The sequence below is a fragment of the Aptenodytes patagonicus genome, chromosome 12, assembly GCF_965638725.1.
Source record: "Aptenodytes patagonicus chromosome 12, bAptPat1.pri.cur, whole genome shotgun sequence".
NCBI classification, from domain to species: Eukaryota; Metazoa; Chordata; class Aves; order Sphenisciformes; family Spheniscidae; genus Aptenodytes; species Aptenodytes patagonicus.
Genome location: NC_134960.1, coordinates 3,472,132 through 3,497,679, shown reverse-complemented (window position 1 = coordinate 3,497,679; position 25,548 = coordinate 3,472,132). Strand labels below are relative to the sequence as shown.

Sequence of the window (25,548 nt, the reverse complement as noted above, 5' to 3'; positions counted from 1 at the left end):
CCACCAGGTTTGGAGGTGACACACAAGGTGGCAGGCAGCTTACAGCGTTGGCACAGGTCCGCTGCAAAACCAGATGCTATTTGTATTGAAGGGCGATGGGAGGCTGTGCGACAGTAGCATCAGGAGGCTGGAAACAGCTATGTGAAATATAGATCAGGGAAAAAAAGTACATCAGGAAAAAAAAAAAAGATATTCTCAATGAATGTTTTTGTGAAAATTCTGACCTGGTGAAGAATGTTACCTATTCAACAAATGGAGTGAAAAACACCAACCGAGCACGGGCAGTTTTTGAAAAATACCGCAGACAAGAAGTTTGCAGAACTCTGAAAATTCCCCATCAGCCCTAGCGACTGTGGAAAGGGAACCGGGAACAGCAGCAATCACAGGAGACAGCGGCTGCCAGGGCTGCTGAGTGGTATTTACATCAATGTCCTGCCAACAATACCATTACTGGATTATCAGGGCGGATTAAGCCTTTAGCCAATTACCCCGACTGGTAAATTGTAGATTGTCTAGACTTTTTCATGTTCAACAATATGCATGAAGCTTCTCTTTATCGCTACAGCATCACACGATGCTCCTGTGGGATGTAATCCTGCGCTTCCCCGGGAGGTTCAGGTGAGCCGTGCCTGCAGCTCTGGGTTGACTTAGTGTGGCCCTGTGCACAGACAGATTTATTTCAGACAGGATTCTCATAAATTCAGAACGACTTCCAAATTTCTTGACTAGGAGATCAAAGAGGCAAGCATTTGCTTCATGCCATCTGTGGAGCTGCTCAACAGGGCAACGCAGTCTGGGGAGGGGGGAGGAGAAGGGAAAAAAGAAAGTCTCGGAGATTATGCCCTCAAAAACAAGCTCAAATGCCACCCTCACATTAAAAAGCACTGGTTGGCAGTAACAATTAATTTCTTAACTGAAACCCGCCCAACTGTGTCCAAGTGTTTTAATTTGCCTATTGCTACAATATGCAAGGGAGCTGGCAGTAATGGATTTGCAATTAAAACTAAAACTGGCAAAGAAATCGCAAAGCTGGCAAAAGAGCTAATCTGCAAGCCATGATCACAAGATTACAAAGTGTTTATGCACATGCTAATTACCCGAGTACATAGCTGAGAATGACTTGTAGGAGAGAACACTAGGTTTGCGTGATCTAAACCCCTGGATCCGCATGGCCAGCCCAGCTGGCACCCTACCTACTTCCCATAGCTCCCACGAGCTGGGGAGCACAGGGGGAATTGCCATGGTCCCTGCATGGAAGCTGGGAGAGGGACAAGGGACAGGCAGGCGGGGTCCCCCCGGTGCCATCCCGCATCGCAGCTGGGGAAGGATGGCAATTGCTTCTCAAGCAGGTCAATGCCAGCAGTCACCAGGAGCCATGTCCTTGACTGGAATATGGAGCCCATCGGTGTGAGATTAAAATCACGCTAATAAACTAGCACCCAGTTATTCACCGTATGTGCTTTCATCCTGCTATCTCTTGGCTCTAAAAATAGTTATTTCAGCAGGTCCCTGGAGATCAGCAGGTTGCAGAGCACATGGGCCTGTGCTGCAACCACCGAGGACAAACATGCACCTACGGCCATGAGCACGAAACCTGTACAAATTACCTGCAAAGGACAGGATGGGAAGGGAAAAGGACTTAAAAGTGATCAAACATCCGTGCAAATAGCTCATAACAGAAAGCAACAGTGGTCAGGGGCACCATGAAGAGCAATTTTGAACCACAGGAGAGAATTTCAAGGAGAAAACAGAGTGGAAGAGTAGTCCCAGAATAAAAGGCTGCTGGGAAAACTGAGATTCTTTAATATATAGGATTAAGGATTGCCAGTATCCTCAGGGAGGAAATGCAAATGGGGTTCAGACCATTTTTTCCATAAAAATTAGGAAGGAGAAAGAATAGACTTTGAAGTTCAACATGTTAGTAAATGAAAGCAACAGCAAAGGAGACACAAAGAGAAAGCAAGCCCTGCACGCCTAGAATTATGTCTTAAACACTTGGTACTGAAAGACAGAACCCGAGGTGATGAGGAGACTTCCCTTCATGCCACGCACAGATCCCAGAAAATCTCTAGATTAGAAACTGCCTGAGAAAAAAGTATTGCACAACAAAGGTAGGATGGAGTACAGCATTCAAATGGGATTCTTCGTGCCTTATTCAGCCAGCCCGGGACAACGAGGCTGCGAGGAGCACATCAGTGAAGACCTGGTGCATATGCCAGGCTGCTCTTGGATGCGTAGAGCAGAGAAAGGGTTTCTGGACAGTGCTCTTTGCTCTACAAAATGGTGGCTGGAGTTGGTGCGGAAGGAGGTGACAGCTAATGGACATCTATGGAGATGCCAGAAATCCAATGGGCACCTCTACAGAGGTTTGCTGGCTTGGCTGCGTTGATGGGGGCTGATCATTCCCGACACTCTCATGAAAGCCAGACGGTTAGTCCAGGCTGCACGGAGGCGGTGAAGGACCAGAAGGACATTGTAAGGACGCACAGCAATAGTCATTGCTGGGTCTGGCAGAGGGATGGATGGTCTTTGTGGTGACTTCTCGGAGGTATCAATGGCCTTGCTCGATTCTGGTAGCTGGCTGAGGTGGGCAATTTGTATTTGGCTGATGGTCATTCCAACCTGTGTGCTCGGGTAAGGCAATTACAGAGTGAGTTCAACCCATCGTTACTGGTGACCGTGGAATGCCATGTGTCAGGAAATGGCATCCGACCATCACCGACGCAGATAAGCACTATGGAGTTAATTAGCACTACGGAAAGGGTGGTTCAAGGGAGAAGTGCTTCAAAACCTGGCTTGGAGATTAATTTATCCATCCCTACCTGTAATGCACTGTCAAGCAGTTAATGGTACATCCAGCTATTGGGGTAACTGAGTGAAATTCAGGAGTCCATGGCATAGAGGAGATGATACGCCATGGTAAAGAGGAGATGATATAACGTTGGGTCCTTCAGACTATAAACTCTATGACTCTACAGCTGTTCCTTGCTCCAAGTGAGATGTGTGGACTGTAAGAGTCTAAAGAATGTAACACAACCACAAAGTCTTTTGTTGTTTTTTGTTTTTTAAATACATTTGGGAGAATTTTTTCCTTACATCCAGAGATTTGGTTGGCTTCTCTGTACTTGTTAGCCAGCATCTAAGCCAGGCTCTGCTGCTGGGGTCTGCCATTCTGCCTTTCGCAAGGAAAGCCCCAGATACAACTGTTGCCTACTTAAAGTCATCTACAAACCAGTTTAATAAAAGCTGACTGCATCTGCTTCCATGTTATTAGTTCTGCCCCAAAACTCTGTTCCTGGCAACACAATGTTCCACGCTAATGAGCCAAATCTTCCCCTCCCATGGCAGTACTCCTAAACCTCCACACCATTCAGTTCACAAAGTTACCACCCTGTTTTTCCCTCGGGGGAGGGAAGGATTGCAGCTGCAGAGGGGGTTCTTCAAATAATATGAAGGCCAAAGATCTGTGGGAAAATCTGCTCTCAGACAAATAGCACTTGGGGGCATCTGCAGAGTGAACCAGCCCCTCTTTACTTCTGTCTGGGTCCCACGTCCTTCTGGCAGCAGAATTTTTTATGAACCGGGCTGCCATTAATCCCCTGCCAGTTCCTACACCCTACCATCCTCTGTGGGTAGACTGCACGGAGTGGGAGATAATGCTGCAGGGAAGTGGTATTTACTTCAGCTGGATTTTGTGGCTTCATGGGAGACTTTCTACTCGGGGCAGTTATTTCTCACCCGCTTCTGCTGCAAGAAGGAGGGATTTGGTATAGATTAGGACGACTTTCCTCAGCTCATTTTCCAGCGAATTTTCACCCGTTCTTGCCACTTCTCTCCCTGCAGCACCCAGAACGAGATAAACAGCGAGTCGAGGTTATCACGCTGTAGCGATGCTGCTCAGATTAAAGAGAAATCAGATAACTCTCATTACCTAACTGAAACTCGCTGCTAGACTTTTATAGAGAAATGATAACGTCTGAGAGCTGGAGGACTCTGCTGCCCTGGCAGACACCCCACGGCACCCCGGCTGAGCTGGGAGGGCTGCACCCCGGCTCTCCCACCCGGCTGCCCCTGCACCAGGGGTGCAGAGATGCCCGGGATGCGGAGATGCCCGGGGCGCGAGGCAGAGCCCCAGCCACGGCGAACACATGTGGTTTTGGCCTCCGCGCGCTCACACCTGGAGCCTCCAGTAAGGAAAATTTAGGCTTAGAAGTTGACATGGGCACGACTGATGGCTTTAATATTTTACAAATGGATGCACTAGCAAAACGGCTGTCTCTACCCCATCATGCTGAGTTTCCTCGTGTTTCTAAAAGTTGGACTGAACTCATCTGACTGCCTCCTCTAATGCTTTCTGTTATAAACCTTTCTGCACCACATGCGACAGCAGCATCTCCCTGGAAAAGATTTGATTCGCTTCTGACTTTGCCTCAAGCCATTAACTGACAAACTGGCAGCTAACTACTGTTAACAAATGATTTCCTAGAGATTACTGTTTAAGTAAAAAAGGTTCCAAGATAAATAGACTCATTCTTCATGACAAGGAATTTGAATTATGCATCCAGGGGTTTGGTACATGTGTCCAAAAACTACGCCGTGCAATCCTGGAGGTTGTTCTCATCAGCATATTACAAGTGGGTAAATAAGACATGACATTTTGTCCTCGGTTTAATAGTGCTGATTTGTACGGCATGTGTATTTGAGACAACGTGTTGGACCATCCAGTCATCGTGCCCATCCAACTAATGCCACTCTATGAAATTACCGTTTCGGCTGAAAAAGTGATTTGTTTCTAAAGCAAGAAAAGATGCCAACCGCCTTGAAGGAGTTGTGGTTTTAGGGCCACCTGCAACTTGCTAAAAGATTATGAAATTGCAATTTGTTTAATATCTTGAAGTAAATGGTCTAATAAGCAGCACAGCTTACTTTTTTTGGCTAGTCCTTCTCTGATTGTTTCTGAAACATCCCCTCTCACAGCAGCCTGTGTTGGATTTTATGTTTTTTTTCAGTATCGACGTGGCTCTCCCTGCAGTGCTCTCCAAACATCGCTTACACATGAAACGATAAAGCTTCAAAACGCTCCTGGGGGAAACTGAGTCACGGAAAAACAAGCTCCCGGGGGACTGGGAGCAGAAGCTGGGATAAAACCACGCTTCCTCCGCCGCAGCCCTGCATGGCAGTTACAAGACTATCCAGTTCCTCTGCTATAAAACTTGGTAACATGCCTCACTTCTTACCTGATTTTGAGAACATCCTGTGTTAACACATAAACAACTGGTGTTACTAAAGTCTGTTTATTTGACTATTTACATGCGTCTGACACGGCACCTGGCGCTCTCCGGTAAGAGGATCGTTCGGCTCCGTATCAAACGAACTCCCAGGGCGCAGGCAGGAGCGAGGCAGCTCCCACCCACGGCAAACAGCAACGCACCCGCCCAGGAGTCAGCCATTTACCACGGCGCTGTTTTTAGAAGCAAATTTGGATGAAGAGTGATGCTTTTGGATACACAAGCTGATCTTTCAGGGATTCACTGCAGCCTGCCTCATCCCTCAGTATGCATTTATATGCAGATCCACGTACTAGATCTGTACAAATAGTATATTATTTAAAACACTTCATTTTGCAAAGTTTAAATATATGCATGTAGTTATATACTATTTCCAGTAAATGTCAATAACCAAGCAACTGGCACTGACATATTAGGTAATTTTCTGTCCTCTTGAGTGAGGAAATTAAATTTTCTCTACAACAACTCTTGTTCAAGTGCTGTCAGAAGTCCCAGCCAGCACACATTTAGTGTTTTTACCTAAATTCTGCTCCTAGCAGGAAAAGCACAGTGTTCACCAGATAGCAAAAAACTTACATTACCAGATATAACCCTGGTTTCAGCCATCAAATTAATTACAGAAAACACAAAAGGACTTAGGCATGATGTTAACTTCAAGCCGGAAGCGTTCAAAAACTTTTTGGCTTTTTCTAAACATCAGTATCTGTTGCATTACACAGAGCACGTATGCCAACATGAGCCAACGTTTCTTAGCACTTAGTTGGAAATCTATCCTTAAATTACTGCCGACTGCATTTAGAAATGAATGCATTTACTCTATGAGGTTTAGATAAAATTATTGCCTTGTCAAGGTGTTCCCACCTCCCCCTGTCCAGCTGCTTTACGGAGCTAAATTAGCAACAGCAAACACATTTCTGTGATGTCATTTTACAGCATTTCATTCTTCAAAGTTGCTAACAGCCTGCAGGAATTCAACTGATCGATCTGAAAACTTGAGAGCCTGTTTCCATGGGAAAAGGACTCCAGAGCTGGACAAGGGACAAGAGCTGCCCTTAAGTTAAAACAACCTGGAGAACGACGGCAAGTCTCAGAGTGAATCACTCTGAATTGCACTGCTTGAAGAGTTTGTGTCCTGCCCCATTACAACCACAGCTACTTCTGATTTGAATGAAACTTCAGACTTAATGATTTTCATGCCAGCTATTTAAGAAGCAATGTCATTTTCTTCAACACCCTATTATTTCATTTGCTATCTCCAAAGATTTTGCTCCAATTCCAAAAGCAAACTCATTTTGAGGAAACAGGCTGTTTCCAACTGGCTTTAGAGGGGCCACACACTTAAAACCCTGGACAGACTTAAACCACAACCTTCAGACATCCTCGTGTTTGAGGGTGTACGTCTCCAGCATCCCCATCTCTACTTACAAAAGAAAAATGCAAACAAGAGATCAGCACTGAAGATTCAAACGTTTTTCTGAAAACTATCCCTATAGTAATGATTTCAAACAAATAACAAGCTAAAACCAAAACACAACAGTAATAAAATAAAATCTGATGAGCTCTTCAAAGAGATCTCCAGTGATATCAATTGGCAGGACTCTGTTGTCTATCCCAGAGCTATGGCAGTTTATCCCAGCCAGGGCTTTGCTGCAAACACACCAAAGGCAGGAGGCTGCATCCTTTCATATTTCAAAACAAAAGCCAAGTTCTGATCACTGGGACGAGGAAGAAATTTTTTTGTTGTGGATACATTACTGTATAATTACTGTAGATTTCATTTACTTTCTTTTGAATACTACCGCAGATACAGAGGCCGGGTAGATGTGGCAGCTCCTCGTGTTATCATCTAATGCTCTAGGTTTACATTTTGACAGTTAGCCCTCCAAAATATCAGGGATGTGCGCGTCTACTGAAGGGAAAAGAAAATATTTCCATTGATAGGAGACAGGGAAATATAACTGATACTGTCAACTGTCAAACTGATAGCAAGGAAAGAGTTTCATGTAAAATTAAAAAAAAAAAATTTACCCATTTTCTCAATGAAATCAGGGTTAGAAACATGGGGAGAAGATCAGAAAGGAACACCCCGGGTAAGAGACTATTCATGGGACCAGAACGTGGAAAATTCCATAAAGCACAAACGTTGCTAAGAATATTCAAAAGTCAAAGCTTTCTGTGGGTGTGCATGCATAGAGATGTCAACACAACTATTTCATGATCACCGAAATTGCTACTAGCCTGCATCCTCTCTGAATGGCTATTTTTAGGACCCAGCCTTTCATGTGGTATAATGATGTGGATTTTACAAGAGCATTTATAATGTGTTTCATATGGTGTACAGTCCCGGAGAAATTGCTTTGTATCAGAGAAAGTTAAACAAAAAGGTTTGGGTGGGTTTTTTTATATTTTATTCCTTATTTAACATTCTTGCTTCTGTTTTGGATTTAGGTTAATATGCATACTTTAATTTATCCTATGTGACAGCACTGGCTGTCCCAAAGGAATACTCAGCACAGCACGACGCGACCCTGCAAAACGTCACCTGGATTTCTGAATCCGCACGTCCCTTTGGACAGCCGGATTTCAAAGCTGGCAATGCCACACTCTGTAAGTTATAGCAGGAAGCCAAAGCTCAAAGGCCAAATTTCGACCTCGGGTATGCTCGTGTCGGGGGTTGTGCACTGTCTCCCACGTTAGAATCGGCCTTTCTTCTTTTAGGGCAAAGTCATACAAAGCGGGGTTTGTAGAAGACAACTCCTCCTCGCTACCTCCGCTCCTGCGCCAGTAATTCCAGGGCAGCGGCACGTAACGAGAACCAACTCATCAGCCTCTCCGTGCTAAGAACAGATTTTCATGTGGTAGATCTTACGATGGTTTATTTCCTAAACATGAAAGCAATCTCTGCAGTGTCATCTCCTCCGTGTTAGAATAAAAATTCCACATTTCTGATCCTTTCGGAGCATTTTGCTGGGAAGAGCATCTCCCCAGCACTTCTTCCACAAGTGTATTTATAATTGTGTCCCCCTCGTGCCGAGTCAAGCATACTTTATGATCTTGGGCTTTCACATTTTGCTTTTGCGCAAGTCCCATCAGAGGAGAACCTGTTCACGCTCGTGTATGCTATTCCTCAGAGCAAACCACAGCAGAAAACAAATTCAACATATAGCGTGTAAGTTGAATCACTTAAAAAAAGTCTTTTTTTTTTTGGTCAGTCCATGATTACTGTGTAGCTTTTCAAGGCAGACGTGCACTTTGTATATTATAGTTCCAGATTCTCAATAGAACAAAGGAGATACTGTTGAGACTTTTTTTGCCTATCATTTAATCAAATGTCAAGTTGTTATAACCGGAGGGGAAAAGTGCTCTAGATTCTAGTATCCAGTTTTACTTTGGTTTTGAAAACTTACCACAGCATTGTTGAGTTTATTGTTTTGTTTAACAAAATACTAATTTTGGGACCCCGTGAAACACAATGAACCAGATTCTTTTCATTGCAGCCGAGCTGTGTTTAGCACCGAAGCGGCGGACGGGAGAGGAGCGGTGGTTTAAAGCCACTTCAGTGACCTCTTGCCCAGCGCCTCCAGCCAGCAGGATGCTCTGGATGGGTACCGCTAGTTCTGCCAGGTTTTGCTAACCCTCCCCATCCTCAGTATTAACTAAATGTTCCACTTTCTCTGTGAAACAGCTTCACAGAGGCAGCGGTGGTGGAATAGTCCTTCATAACTTTGGGAAGGGTCATAAATTATAAAGACCCAAAGGCAAAAATCAGAGAAAAGGGCCACAGGACAGAGCAGTGACAAGTTGCTCCGTAAGGAGGTGAAGGTGAGAGCTCTTTGTCCAAGATCATTGGGAGGTGACCAAGAAAAAGATCCTGCTGTTATCAAGGCTCAGAGGCGCATGATGTTGCAATCGCTTCCTTTAAGAAATGAAGTAGGTGGGTTTGTGAGCCAGCAGCATGTGCTGAACCGGCAGTCCCAAGGTGAGAACGAAGACCTCGGCTGACATTTGCAGAGGGCTTGGTACAGACTTTGCAGGTTCCCAGGACATCTCATCATTCACGCCATGGAACACTCGCCCTGCCTGGGGGCCGGAGGGAGCCGTGCCCTCCCGGACAGACCACTGGACAAGTCAGCAGACAGAACAGGCGTTTGGTCTTTACTGATTCAGCTGGATTAAAACTGGAAACTAGGAAACGAACAGCCCTGTATCCTGTTACCAACCCCCTGAGTCACCCGTCCTCCTACTGAACCTCTGTTTCATCCTCCAGACACAGAGACTAATGAGCAAGTATCATGTTATAGCCTATTTTTAAAGGGAGATTTGGAAGAATAGCACCTGAAAGAGCCTGTGGAGGGGGACTCACACGTCCCACCTTGGCACCAGCCTGGGATTTGGTCAGGCTGAGAAGTTTTCCCCTCCTGCAGTGGCTCTGCAAAGAGTTCAGGAAGCAACTTGTACCTACTCTCCTACTTCTGTGCCCTCCACCCACCATTGGTAAATGATGAGGTAAGAGCATATACACATCAGGCTGGGAGAGATGCTGACGTAAGCCATCTCCTGGCACCAAGAGCAGTGAGCTGGAGCAGCAAAGGCATGGGAAACCAAGGAAATGAGCAGCAAAGGAAAGGAGAGGCATTATGTGATGGCTGCGGACAGCCCAAAGCCTCGGAGGGGTGGGATGGGGAGAAGCTCCCTCAGCGGCAATGCCCTCTCCAAGAGGGAAGTGCTGGGGATGTCTGGCATCTAGTCCCTCTTCAAATCAATGCAACAGACAGAAGACAATCCTTGAGGATGTCTTGAGGAATCTGTGACTCACACATGGTGCAGGAGATTTTAGTAACTGAATGGCAGCACATGCTCGCCTGTTGTTCACCCAAACCCACCCTGTCCAGCACAGCCTCTCCATGAGCATACACAATGCTCACAGATGTATGGGTCCTTCCTTCACCTTCTCTACGGTAAATTAGCGAGGGGGCTCAAAGGCCAACCCGTACGAAATGAAGGCTAAATTCTGTCTCGCTGAATCACTCACGGCCAAAGGGCAGACAAAGAACTGCGGGTGCGAAATTAATGGCAAGGTGTAGATGTTTCCTCAAAACTGTTGATGTTTCTCAGCACTTGGCTGTGCTTTACCAATAAGCATCATGTCATGTACACACAGACACACACAGTCCGGACCAGCTTGCAATCTTAGGTGTGCAGCTCACACCACCCGTATCCTGAAAACCTGCTTCACTTGCAGATCACGCTACAGATAGAGAGGGATTCAGCCTGTGATTAGGATCTGGCCCTTCACAGATGATCTGAGAGCAGAGAGTCATCCCTACTGAGTCGGCAATGTCTGTTTAGGCACAGGAACACACGCGTGGTTACTTGAATGGGTACCTCCGAAGAGCAAATGCCAGCACACCCGACCGTACAGACTTCTCAGAGTTTCCACCCGAGCGCAGGAATTTAATGGTGCCTGTAGAATTATTGCAGGAAAGGGACTGCAAGCTGCGAGGCGACACACGTCCTGCCGGCGAGCAGCAAGAGCATGTTGCAGAGCTCCTTGCCACCCTCCTGCCGCTCGCCCCTTCTCTCAGTTACAGCTTTGGATACCAGACCAGCTCTGTTCTTTCATCTTGGACATGTCGTGTGCCGCTAACCCCCACATCACTTTGTTCTTCACAGTTAAAATTTCAAAAATATTAATCATTAACATGGATGAGCTTTGGGAGCTTGGGCTGATGTTAGATTTTGCTTTTCTCTCCAAATTCTCAACCGGTTGAGCTAATAACATTTCACAAACAGCAACAGTTGGAAGCTGGCAGGAACGGTGCCTTTACCATACATAATCTCATAGCAATTCCCCACTGACAAAGCATCCCGTGCCTGGGAAGCCAGCTCCAGGGTAGCCTGCGAAGCAATCCCAGTGGGAGAGCCGATATTGAACTGCCTGGGTCACGTGCACACTTATTCACATGCATGGATTTACATAAAACTTGCTTTTGTTTCCCTGTGACATTTTTCTTTCTCTTTTTTTCATTCCAAACAATTTTAAAAATAAGGTTATATTAGACCACACACAGGCAGTGCTGTATCATGTCACTGCTTCTTAAGCAGAACTCTCTAATTTATTTCAAAGGGAAGTTCTGCTTCAAAATTGAGGGTGTGATATGAACTCAGAAATTAACGCAAGAATTTTCCTTGGGGGAGAACCAAGGCTGAATCAGACATGCAATAAATGACCTCGGAAGCCCTGTGCCTTGGTACATCCACCTATCCAACATTACGCTTTAATATAAAAAGTTATTTTCACCATTATCCTATTTCAAGCTAGGTAGAAGAGCTGGAAGAAGTGGATTCGCTCTGGTCAGGAGGGAACAAATTACTCATCTGTCTGTCTGCCAGGACGTCCATCAACAGCCACCGCACTCCTAACGCTTTCTGCCGGGAATATAACAATTTATGGGGACAGAGTACTGTCCTGGCGAGGTCCCGTAGTGCAAGCCCTGCCGCCAGGGAACCTGGCTGGGAAGCTGCCAGCGATGTTGCTCTCCCACAGCAGCAGGCACTTCTGGTAACACGTGGAGCTACCGTTTGCTTGCAGCTGCCCTCCCTCCATGCACAACATCTGGAGAGGGATGCAGCAGCGACAAATCCCCATCACAAGGCGACTCCAGGGAGTTTTCCCACTGGTTTCAGCAGGATCAGAACTCGACACAGGAAAAAGCAATACTAAACTATTGCCCTGATAGGGCAAGCTAGGACAGAAAGACTTCTACGCAGAAGCAGCTGAGCTGCATGTTTCCTTCCGCCAACTGCTGTGGGGGCAACAGCCTCCTCCTGCAAAAGGATGGAGCAGCCTTGGGGGAAGGGGGCTGCAGCAGAGGTAGCCGTGTCCTAGGGCTCAGCTGCTGCTGCTTGAGCTTCTGTCCGGCGAAGGGCAGCAGGAGGCTTTCAGCTCCGTGCTTTTCGACCTCATGATAGGCATTTGGGACCTGTGGCCCCAGGCCAGCAGTAACCGCACTTTCATCTTGCCCTGCCCAAGGGGACATTCCAAACCCACTCAACGGGAACCAAGCTCAAGGAGCCCAGCGGACCGCAGGGAGCAGGCTCCGAACATCGGCATTATTTCCTAGGCCTGCCACCTCATTTGCGGACTTCAGATGTGTAGAGCTTGGGAAGGTACCACCACCCTTCTGCTCCTATGTGAGCTCTGGTTAGACAACTTAATAATTATGAAAATCAGGTAGTGTCTGTTTTCCAAAGAAATAGAGGCTCTTGGACCTCTGCTTCTCACACAGACAGAAAGTCCAATGCCTCAGCTTTATATATAAACATTTTAGTTCTGCCTTCACACACCTTACATGCTCACTAGACACAACAGAGGTGCACAGAAGGTGTGAAGAGCTCCTCCGGGAGCTCTCCCATCAACTGGAGTGGGGAGAGCTTGTGCCCTACATACGGGACAGCACAGCTCATTCCCCTATTTTATAAACCTATTTACAAAAGGAACTTAAAGGAACTTGTAAGTGCTCCTTCTACCATTTAACTACCACATGGTACAAGATATAACAATGTTCAGAAAACCCCCTCAGGTCTAAACTCAATTATACAACTGTAGCAAGAAAAATATTTTAATCTGATCAAAGTGTTAACATGTTTGACCATGTCTGACCTCTAATGTTTGTAACCACCTAAAAGGCTGATGTTCTTACTAAGGATGTATCTTAATTTGATTTAAAGTCATTTGTACTATTTAAAAAAAGGATATAGTTTTATGATTTTATATTTCATTTAGAAAAACAGTTCCTCAACTTGTTAATTTTCTTTGGAAGTTTCTTGCAGATTTTTCACCGGCAAATCCTATATATTCCACTCTAGGAAAAGCTGGACTTTGCAAGAGTCGGGAGAATCAAAGCAGAGTCATGAACCATCACGCACGCGACACCCGAGAGCCGGGTGAGAAACGGTTCTCCTGGTGCCTTGCAAAATTTCAACATTTCGGATGCATGCACAGTCTGCGCTGAGATGCTCTTAACACATTTGACCGAGAGCGTGCCCTCCCCAGCCCGGCCAGCCAACGGGGGCTCACAGCACGCTCCCAAAACACAGGACACCCGGGCTCAGCCCGCTGCCTTGTCCCCAGCTCCAGGAGCAGCTTCACCTGCGCGCCCTGGCCACCCCCCAGCCCTCTTTTCTCTCTTTGATAGCTCTGCTGCCAGTCGAGTCTACTTGCGCGTGCTCAAACCAGCATCACTCCAGCTGAATTACCCTAAAGTGGCGTTTGCCACCTGCAGCAACGGTGGCCCACCGAGCCGAACGCCCAGGATCAGCCCGCTGCAGGGTGGCTCTTGCCGCATCCTGCTGCTCACTGGGGATATCAGCTGGGCTTGGTGCTGCTGCTGATGTCAGGTACCCGGACATGTTCAGTGCATCACTTGGGAGCGACACCAGAGCATGTAAACAACACAAGTGGGTGTGTTTTGGTAAAAAGAGACAATTTTGGCTGGGGAGATGCGGACAGCCTAGCAGGATGCTGGGGTGAGCAGTGTAACAGTTAGTGGGCTACAACCACCTTGAGGGAAACAAAGCAAAAGTGATGCTGCTGAGAAAATAAGAAAGAAAAAAGGAAAGCAGCACACCAGTAATGCCGGTAGCGACACACCCACCCAGGCAGGCCCTCCAGGCCGGCTCCAGCGCCGCTCGCAGCACCCTGCCGGGGTTCGGAGGGAGCCCGCAGAAAAAAAAAAAATGTGGTTTTATGGTGCGTTGCAGGGCGGGGGTTCAACCCACAGCCTCAGTGCCGGCCACCCTTCGTCTTTCAGGGAACCGAATTATATTTTTCAATCAGTTAAATGTAAAGCCCTGACAGTTTGCCAAAGTACTCCTGGGTTAATTTTTTAATTTTTATTTTTTGAAGATTCTGAAAGTAATCCTAGCTGCAAACAACCATTTCCAGGAAGCCCCATTAACCAAAATACAATCTCCACTACCAAGAGCATGCATGACTGTGATACATAATCCCATTCACTCACAGAACCCTCCTCCCCGACTCTACTTGTGCTAAAGTGTTAATTAAACACACTTTTATGGATGGTTAAGTATCTGCAATCTTCGGTCACAGATCTGACCTCCTCAATTATTGGAAGCAGCCACCAGATTATAGCCCACACTTTACATAGTATACACAGCAGCAATAAATCTATATGAGAGCAATACATACTTTACTATGATAACCTTTGCGCAGTCAATATAAATACAAGACAGAATTGCCCAGAAAGATGTATCGGAATAGCTATTGTACCAAGTTGAAAAAGTGAAAGACCGGCCTTTATCTGAGGAAGAAATCTTCCCATGTCTGTTAGGTAACAGATTTTTAGCTGAAAACATCAAATCAGCTTTTTAAGGCACACAACGTAAAACACTGCAGGATTCGAACAGGCCTAAGTAAAGCTGGCTGAGGCAGCGGATGATTTCCGTGGCCCTCAAGGGGACGGGATCATTCCTTCTCTGCTACTTAGTTTTCTCCCCTTCGAGTTCTGCACAGTCTATTTACTCCTGTCTGTTGCTCCGACAGTAACCTCTTGGGTTTTTATTACATTATCAAGGCGAAAGGCAATTCACAAACCACAATCTACTTTTTAGCTTAATTGCTAATAAATAGGCTATTGCACTTTGTTGCCCATCTAACAAGGTTTTAAGATTAAAAGAAATATTCTACTACAGCAAATAGTTGCCGGGCTAACGTAACTCTGAATTTACCCAGATTCTATACCAGGCAGCAAACTAAATGCATTTAAGTAAGACAAATTTAGTATCATCATTTAAAATGTATCAAGAAGAGAGCAACTTTATATTTTAGAGGGGTGAGGGGGATGCCTGGTACCTGGAGGAAGGGACACGAGGCAGGAAGCAACAGAAGAAATGCTGATTTGGATTACAACAACGTATATTGGCCCTGCCTTGCAAACGCATCTTTTCTTGCTGTAAACTGAAGGAAGACTTCAAAATTTAGGGACAGATCCTCAATATCTGCAAACCGACTTCAGCAAAGTTGCAACAGCCTGCAGCCGGGGAAATCAGCTCCTCCAAGAAGGGCTGTGCTGGGGGTACGGGCAGGCTCACGGAGGGACCTGTCTCCCTCCCTCTGCCGCCCAGGCCAGCAGGGTCGGGCGGGAGGCCACGGCAGCGATTCCAGCGAACAATATTTTAATCACACTTTAACTTGAGTTTCATACCCCACAATCCATGAATTTTTCATAACGCCAGCTTAACATCCTACCCCTCGAGTGAACAAATGGTTGAAATTAAGGAGGGCATTATATATTCTTTCAAACCTTATCCCTCTACAGGTTAAAAACTAAAACTGAAATAAGCCAAATGATGTTCTGTTCTCATTTACCGACTACAAATGCAGAATAACGTCTGAAATGAATGCAGCAATGCCGGCTCCCCAGGAGCGACACGAGCACTGACTATCTGCTGCCGTGTCGTGACATTATTTTCTGAAGTTCTGATAGAGATGGTGATGGGACAAGACAGCTTTTGTAGAGAAGCCTTTAGTTTAATTATTCAGATAGCAAAACTTACAAACATTAGAATATACAGAATTACTAAAGCTGATTTGACCTGAGGGGGAAAAACTTCACAGGAAGAAGATGGGAATAGCCCTCCAGCAGCATTAAGCCTTTTTCTAAAAACCTCTATTGCCATTTTAGAAGCACAAGATCCACTTTCTGGGCCATCGTCCACGACAGAGCCCTAACCAAAGGCAGACCAAAACCTGGCCATTTTACAAGCAGGTAACATCGAACTAAAGTTAAGCTGCGGGACACATCCCTGAACACGAACACCAGAAGCTGCTCACCTCCAAAGCCTGTGACCCAGAAAAAAGAAGGGGCATCCTTACATTAGATATTAGGGTTTGATTGCTGGCGGAGTAAAGGCGAACCTAGAGGATGGGGCAATTGGAAAAGAAGCTCCTCCAGCAAATCTGGAGCAAAGCAGGCGCTTGCTGCCGAGCATTTTTCCCCCTTCCCACTCCTTCTCCCTTCAGCTCGGAGAGGACAGCGCCTAGGCATTTTAGAAACAGGGCTGTAATTTGTCAGGAAAAAAAAGCACGTCTAGGTGCCTGCACGATACCTGCAACATACTTCAGCAGTGAGAGAGGCCATGAAACTTCTCCGTAAGGAGAGGATGAACTCACCAGAGGTGACATAGATCCATTTGGCAGATATGGGTCTGAGAGCATTAGGAAAGGGTAGCCAGAATACGCAGATCCTTTATACATCCCTGGGTCCTGATGCTTCATACCTGCTAAAATTAAAGTTCCCCATCAAGATTCGCCTTACGACAGGTGATTCCTCTGCCTGTTGGGCGCCCCCAAAGAGGTTACAGCACATTTTGGGAGTCTTTTTGTCCCGTACTCAGAAAGGGTGTTGGTGGGGGTGCCAGGGTCCCCCGGGGGTGCGGGGCCCCACAGGGGGTGCATTGGGAAGCCTCATTGCTGACAGGAGCAGCTTTCCCCTGTGGCAGCCAGGCCGGCATTCCTCACTCCCAGGGGCTGCAGTGCAGCGGGCTCGGGGACCAGGGGGTTCACCCACCCCGGGACTGGCGAGCGCTTGGCCGGCTCGGCTGGACGGGGCGAGCCGGGGGAGGCCAGCGGGGACCGGGGATGGGGGCGGGGGCGCGCACACACACACACAGACGCGACTAACCATCATCCATGTGGTCCGGGAGCTTCTCCTGATAAACCCTCTGCGGATCCTGCACACGCCTGATGGCCTGCATGGGGAGGAGAGAGAGAGGCAGAGCGGGGGGTGGCGGGGCGGGGGGCGCGGGGCCGGGGCGGGGGCGGCGCGGGCGGCCCGGCTCACCTCGGGGTCAGCGGCGGCGGCGGCGGCGGCGGGGCTGCCGCTGCCCTCCGACTCGTTCACCAGCGAGGACTTGAGGTCGGCCAGGTCGCGCTCCGTGAAGGCGTTCTCGGGGATCTTCTCCTCCTGCTCGCCCTCGTCCTTGAAGGCCAGCATCTCGTCCGTGGCCCCCAGGTCGTCCCCGCCGCCGCTGCCCAGCTGCGGCATTTTCCTCCCGCCGCTCCCTCCCGAGCCGCGCAGCAACTTTCCCGGCGAGTATTGTTCTCCGCCGCCCGGATCAAGCCCTTCGCAATTATTTTTTTTTCCTCCCTCAATTTCCCCCCCCCCCTTGAAAAAAAATGATTTGCTCCCTCTTGAAATTTTTCAAGTTTTTTTTTTTTCACCTTTCCTTTTTAACTTTTAAACTTTTTCCTTTAATTTTGTTTCCCCTTTTCAAATTCCCTGCAAATCCTTTCTTAAAAAAAAAATTAACTGTACTTGTTTTTCCTTCTTAAATCTTTTCCTTCCCCCCCTCCCTCCCTCCCTCCCCCGGCGGCTCGCGGGGGGCTCGGCAGGCTGCGGGCGGGCGTCGCGGGATGCCGGGCTCGACAGCCCCCCCCACCCCCCCCGCCCCGCGCCGTGCCGCCCCCCACCCCCCCGAGCCCCGGAAAGTTTCCCTGGGAGCAGCGGGCGCCGGCGGCGGCCAAAGGCACGGAGCGCCCGGTGCCTGTGTGCGAGCGCGGCGGCGCGGCGGCCAAGGGCTGCCGACATCAAAGCGGCCGCCGGGTGATTGGCAGCTCCGGGGAGGGGCCGGGGGGCGGGCGCACACGCACACACATGCACACAGGCGCGCGCACACACAGGCAGACAGCGCGCGCGCACACGCGCGCGCACGCACACACACACACATGCACACACCGCGCGCACACGCGCACGCACACACAGGCAGACAGCGCGCGCACATACGCACGCATGCACACACCGCGCGCACACACGCGCGCGCACACGCACACACCCGCGCACACACAGGCACACACCGCGCACGCACGCACACACGCGCGCACACACACGGGCACACACGTGCACACACCCCACACACGCTCCGGCGCGGAGTGCCTGCCTTAAAGGGACCGCCAGCCCGCCTCAGCCCCCCCCACCCCGCCGCGCTGTAGCGGGGTGACCCCGTCCCCGTCCCCGTCCCGGCGGTGCGGCACGGCCCGGCACGGGGAGGAGGGACCCCGCCGGCCCCCGCAGTGCCGGCCCGGCTCGGCCCGGCTGCTGGGGGGGGAGGAGGGAGGGGCGGTTTGGGGGTACGGGGTGGTCTGACGGTAGGCAGCTCTGGGGGCTCGGTGCAGCCCCCGGTTACGTGCGCACATCTGTGCACACACCTGTGCCCACACGTGTACACGCCCATGTCTGCACGTCTGTGCTCACACGTCTGTGCACACACATCTGTGCGCACACATCTGTGCACACATCTGCACACATCTGCATGCCCACATCTGCATGTGCATCTGCATACGTAGGTGCTTCTTTGCACACGCACATCTGCATGCACACATCTTCACATGCATCCACGCGTAGCTCTGTGTGCACACGACTGCGCGTGCACGGTCTGTACACATGTGTCAGCACACATCCACATCTGCGCAGCCCCACGGACGTCTCTACAGGTGTCCGTGTGTACATCTGCACACCCATCTGCACACGCACATCGGCGCGCACATCTACACATCTGACACACACGAGCACTCACGCACCTACACACACCCCAGTGGGATCCACACACATCCCCGAACACGTCAGCACAAATGAGCAGGCAACTGCGCACATCGGCAGACACAAACACATCTGCACGCACAAACACATCTGCACGCACAAACACATCTGCACGCTCACATTTGCCCGCGAATCTGCAAGGACAGATTGGCAGCACACAGCTAAACACAGAGGACAGAAGTCTGTACATGGAGCTGCAGACACATCAGCATGTATATATGTGCACACAGACACACGTCAGCACGTATATGTCTGTGCACACAGACACGTCAGCATGTATATGTGTGCCCACAGACACACGTCAGCACGTATGTGTGTGCACACAGACACACAGCACGTACATGTGTGTACACACAGGCACACGTCAACACGTATATGTGTGCGCACACAGGCACGTCAGCATGTATATGTGTGTGCACACAGACACACATCAGCACGTACATGTGTGCACACACAGGCACACGTCAGCACGTATATCTGTGTGCACAGACACACATCAGCATGTATATGTGTGTACACACAGGCACACGTCAACATGTATATGTGTGTGCACACACACGTCAGCACGTATATGTGTGTGCACACAGACACACATCAGCTTGTATATGTGTGTACACACAGGCACACGTCAACACGTATATGTGTGTGCACACAGACACATCAGCACGTATGTGTGTGTACACACAGGCACATGTCAGCACGTATATGTGTGTGCACACAGACACACATCAGCACGTACATGTGTGCACACACAGGCACACGTCAGCACGTATATGTGTGTGCACACAGACACACATCAGCACGTATATGTGTGTGCACACAGACACACATCAGCACGTACATGTGTGCGCACACAGGCACACGTCAGCACGTATATCTGTGTGCACAGACACACATCAGCACGTATATGTGTGTGCACACAGACACACATCAGCTTGTATATGTGTGTACACACAGGCACACGTCAACACATATATGTGTGTGCACACAGACACATCAGCACGTACATGTGTGTACACAGGCACACGTCAGCACGTATATGTGTGTGCACACAGACACACATCAGCACGTACATGTGTGCACACACAGGCACACGTCAGCACGTATATGTGTGTGCACACAGACACACATCAGCACGTATATGTGTGCACACACAGGCACACGTCAGCACGTATACGTGTGCACACAGACACACAGCACCACATACATGTCCGCGCGCACGTGTGCACACAACAGTTGCGTCTTCAGGGCCGTGGGTGCGCACGGTGCACGCAGGCGCGCGTGGGTGCCGATGGCCACGCACAGTGTGGCCGCAGAGCGCACCCGGGGCACGGGGCGAGGCCCGCAGCGCCCGGCTCCCCGCCATCGCTCCCTCATCCCCGGCCCCTTCGGAGGCACAGATGTGACGTCGGATTGCAGAAAATTATTAGTTTTCCTGACTGGCCCCGAGGGTCAGGAAACATGAAATTACCATCTTCGCAGCCAATTTTGAAGACACTAGACACTTCTGTGTCGGCGTCGGAGGGTTTTTTTAAGCAGTTCCCATGGAAAAGGAAACTCCCCATCTCTTCTGATCACATACGACAGGTCCTGTGCATGTCTCCGGTAGCTTAAAACAACACACCGATATTTATTTTCCTTAATTAAGATTGCATAAGATAGCCCTGGGTCCTGGAGACTTTTCTACAGACTGTAATGACGCCATGTAAATTGTTTTTGATGACCCAATATACTACATATTGTCACATTCAGCCCTTGAATAGGAAGCTAAAAATCTCGGTCCCTATTTTTCTTGTTAATTAGGGTATTATTACTAGGGATATAATCTCATTACTTTTTGGGGAGGAGAAGAACTAGTTGGAGCCACTTTGAAAAGTACTGAATATATTTAAATGAAGCAAAATCCGTCTTTCTGCTAATTGCTGATTTTGCATGACATAGAATTCTTGTTCTGATTTAGGGGGCACGGTTTACGCTAGGCTAAAGGAGACGGGAGAGGGGAAGGATGCTGTTTGCTTTTTTCCCGCTCGGCTCTCCCATCCAAACGAACGAGCGGGCCGCCCCATAGGAAGCTCCGTCTGCAAATTTCCATTCTTTTAAACATCACAAAAATAAAATAAGCTGCAGCCACTTTGAGTAATAATCATTTGAATGAAATATTTGCTACTTTAAGATTTTTTTTTTTTTTCCTTTCAGAGGATCCTCTTGTTTTGCATGTGAAAAAAATCGTCTGAGATTTACAGCCCTCCCAAATGGAGATAAAGCCTTGGCAATGAGTTGGAAACCTGTTGTAATCTGTGATCCAGGAAACAAAGAGCCTCATTAATGCAGAGACTTTGGTGAGCCTTTGATGTTAGCTAGCATAGCATTCACTCTCAGTTCCATTTGCATTTAAACATTCATAAAAACATCATCTCTGCTTCCTTTGCCTTAAGCAATTTAGGAGTAAAGTATAGCTTCTATTTAAAGAAACCCACTGTGGTGAGGCTTAGAATACAAATATCACATAATCTTCAAGCAGAGCAAATATTTTATCCTACATTTCTGGTGGGCACATTTAATAATGTTATATTTAAGACCCAAAATAAAAGATCCATCTCATTTTCATTAACCTTAGACCACATATTCGAGTGAAAGAGGGAAGGGGCCCTGTTAATTCTAAATACACTACATACAAATTTGTGGAAGTAAGAGAATCCAGAGGATTTTACATTATTCACAAGAGCTCAGTTTTTGAAAACTGGATGCCTACAGCAAGGTGCCTAAATCTGTATTTAGGCACACAACACTGAAAATTTTGAACAAGGTTGGGTTTTTTTACATATGTAGTTTTCTGAACGGCAGAATCTTCATCCTGGTTTTAGAAGGGAGTAAAAAAAGATTTTTAAAATTTTTTTTAGTTTTTAATATTTTTTTACAAACAGAAGTGTAAAAGCAAAACACTAAAAAATCAGACTAAACCTAAAATGTGGAGATTTTCTTCCAAGAGAAGGCACTGTTGCTCCCAGACGGCATCCTGAGGGAATGGCAGCATGTGGGGAATTTGGGGAACCACTTAGAAAACAAAGGCCTATCTATGTTATTATTTTCAAAAGTATTATTCGCCAACACACCTATGAGAAGTGGAACAGTGCTAAAAGTACTGGAGTCGGCTTGGCTTGATGTTTGGAAATATTCAACTCAGGTTGTCCACGTTCACCGTACCATTAAAAGTAACAGAGCGAGTTGAAGTTGATCCCGTGTCACATCGGAAGCTCTTTATGTTTTCACTCTTAGGAGCAAATATAAGGAAATCTTTATGTTTGGTGCTGTGAGTCAGTTCAGCCAGACTGATGTTTTAAGCATTATAAGCAAGTTTCCTATATGATGAATATCCAAAATTAAAAACTGAAATGGAAAACACTTAAAAACAACTTTACCTTGGATAAAATATTTCTGGAGCTGGATCAAAGTAAAACAAAAAGCCTGGCTTACTTGTCAGATCATATCTGCACTGAACTTCAAGGTTTGATTTGTATTATTTACATGGAAAAGGTCCCAAGAAACCAATTTGGCACTAAGTATCTTCATTACGTTTTTTCGCTTGTATGGGTGATTAAATCAATCTAGGGTTCCTATTTTAATTTTTTTTGAAAGGTGCAGCCATCTGTGAATTGAGGAACTTTTCTGATGTCATCTTTGTGCTTCAGACATACTTTTTTTTCCCTCCTTTTTTTTTTAATAAGACGACTTTTAAAGGAGCATGTTTGTTTCACTATTAGAGTTGCTCACTTTCCTTCCAGTAACTGTTTAGAATTAAAGGTGTATAATAACTTTTTAGAACATTTTGACTGTAACACCTGCAGATAACAGTAAGCCAGATTAAATTATAACCAAGTCTGTCTGTCTGTCAGTCAGTCCGGCTGTTCCTCATCCTGCATTTATCAACATGTTCTCTGAATGCTGTGTGTGAAACTCAGCACATGTATTTTTGTACCGCGCTATGCACAGCGGCGTTACGTGGCTTCACCATACGCACTGTATTAAGTGAAGCCTCTCCTTTAAAGTCAATGTAAATGTTGCCACCAACTTCTCTTAGGCTAGAGTTTCACCTTCTGTTCTTTAACAGGGGCTTCAGAGTGAAGCACTTGGATTTATTTAATTGAGTTTATTTGTTTTTCTCAGTTTTTTGTTCATTTAATAGAATCAGTATGGAGTAGCTCCCATTTTACTCTCTCTGGACACATTTTATCCTCTCATACAAGTTCATTTAATGTGGGTGAGGGACACATCTATCCCTGGCAGGTTGAACATCCTACATCTGCCTTCCTATTTCAGGGTATTTGCAGCAAATATGTTTCCCTGATATGCGTACCCAAATCAAAGTATGCTTTAATTTGAAAACAGATTTATTTCAGCATGTTTTTTCATAGCCAATTAATCAATTCTTTATTAACAGAGGGACCTTCTAAATATTTACCATTCTTTTGGAGAAAAACATTTGCACGATTGTCCCATAAGGATGCCTTGATTGATATATTGGCAGTGCAAATGTTTCAGATGAGATGGACGAAAACTCCTGTGCGGGTTTCCAGCTGGGAACAGGAGCTCCTGGAGGACAGGCTGGTACCAGCTGAACTAATCCTGGCAAGTGACCAGCGTAAATCAGGCCACTGAAAGCTCTGTTTTGCCCAAAGGGGTTTACACTGGTATAATTATCCCAGCATAGTCATAGCAGGAACATTTCCTTAGTCTAGACAAGCTCTAATAGGTAAAATAGATCTATCGTTTGCAACTGAAACATCTCGACCCAGCTGAGGCAAGCGCAAAGCCTCGCGTTCTTCTTTCCACTTTGCCTTTCCTTCGCTCGCATGCGCCCGGGTGCAGCAGGATTTTGTGTTGGTTTGGAGCATCCTCCAGTTTTGTCGGTCTGCGACAGAAAAAAGGGTCAAGCAGTTGCTCAGCCACTTCCCTACTTGACTCACTCTGCCCATCTTAATCTTGCATGATTTTAAGTGTTTATTTGACTTCATGCATTGATCTAAGCGTACTTAAAGGATTCACTGGCAGCTGCCAAAAGATTGCTTTTAAAATGCCAACAGAAAATTGACCCCCTGACATTGCAATATTTAGGTTGCTTTCGAATGTCTACATGCTTTTCTGGAAATGTTTCCAGCTGTTAGGACTGGAGATTCCTTTTTTCCCCTTTGGGAAGCAAGTAGTGAAGGCACTGCAGTCTGCCGACTGGGGCCAGCATCCTGCTTTCTCCGGGAAAAGAGGATAATCTCTCTCAAAAGACTTCATCAGATGTCAAAAGCCGTAGTGTGAAATCCATTTTGGAGACTGTGATCTTTGGACGACTCCCTGCATGTACGGCACAACATGGCACAAGCCATCGTCAAATCTCCCAGCGCAGTTTTTAGTTTTTCCTTTGTTTACGTAAGATATAAGATGCATATAAGATATGTAAGATACTCTCTGTTTTGATTTTGTCAGGTTGTAAGACCGTCTCTTCAGGCAGTTTTCCCTTAAAAAGTCTTTTCTTTGTTCCTGATACAAACAACGCTTCAGTTTATTAAAGGACTTTAAAAGACTCATCTATTTTTCATTCTGTGTGTTTTGTTCACCTCTTGCTGTTGGAACTGGACCAAGCAACTGGCATCGTGTTTAATACTTCTTATTACTTTCACTGTCAGGTTCTCAGGCGCTTGCCCAATGCTGAAAGATCTGAGTTTCAAACAGGAAGGAGCATGTTTATTTGTTTACAAAAACACTTTTCCAGGGCTGCATCCTGTGGTCATACAATCATCCACGTAGTCCCTGCTGCGATGAGTCATGCCTCTAAATTAAAAGGACCCACGAAGACGGATTTGCAGGATCACACTCATTGCTTCCCCAACTGTTTTTCCCTAAACCATAGGGAGAAGTATTTTGATTTTTGGGTCTATAAAGCCTTATTTTTACCAAACCAAAGTACTGGGTTCCTTTTTTCTCTGACAGTGTCCTTTACATTTTAACAAAATCCTTACAAGCCGATAGAAGTAGCCCCTTGCTGTATGCTTGGTACAATAGACTTAAAGCACACTTTGTCCTGGGATTCCTGTTTGTACATTGGATGGAACAAAGTACAGGAGAAATCCAAATATTGTTCTTTTAGCTCAGGCTCTGGTCAGACATGCTATCCAGGCTGCAGCTGAGCCTGGTTAAGAGGTTGTTATCCAGAGCCAGCTTCCAACCGCTTCTTCCCTTCTTGCACATCTCCCACTGAAAGTGACTGTGCTCCATCAGATGGGGCAGTGTAATTTCACACGTAAGCGTTCCCCAACCTGCTTCTGTCCGAATGAGCCCGTTTCTAAAAGACAATCCTATTGTTAAAAGGGCACTAACAAGAATAATTCAAAAAAACCTGGGTTAGATAGATCTGAATGAGGATCATGGCTGACAACGGGGCTGGACGGTGGCAATGAACTGCTGAACTGAGTGGCAGACAGTGAAATGGGTTTTAGTTGTCGTGACCTGGGACATCTGAATGGAGAACTGCTGCCTCTGGATGCTCAAGAGGGCAGTGAAAGGAACGAGACCCAAACTAGAGGCTGCTTCGCCGGGAGGTACCTGCGGGGACTGGTGCTGCTGGGGAAAAGCGAAAAGGGGTTAGGATTATT

General features: G+C 47.1%; 1 protein-coding gene across 7 annotated transcripts in view; it reads right to left on the bottom strand.

Moving 5' to 3' along the window:
- TCF7 (transcription factor 7) overlaps positions 1-17,423 on the bottom strand; it is a 75,452-nt gene extending 58,029 nt beyond the window's left edge. For 5 of the 7 annotated variants that reach the window (XM_076349810.1, XM_076349803.1, XM_076349806.1 and 2 more), the window contains exons 1-3: positions 17,153-17,423; positions 16,994-17,060; positions 16,483-16,592 (exon numbers count right to left, since the gene is read on the bottom strand). In XM_076349810.1, coding sequence (XP_076205925.1) covers positions 16,483-16,592; positions 16,994-17,060; positions 17,153-17,356 — 381 coding nt within the window. In that variant the 5' untranslated portion in view covers positions 17,357-17,423. The remainder of the gene's footprint in view (positions 1-16,482; positions 16,593-16,993; positions 17,061-17,152) is intronic. The other 2 variants (XM_076349804.1, XM_076349807.1) reach the window with 1 other exon arrangement.
- Positions 17,424-25,548: the final 8,125 nt, after the last annotated feature.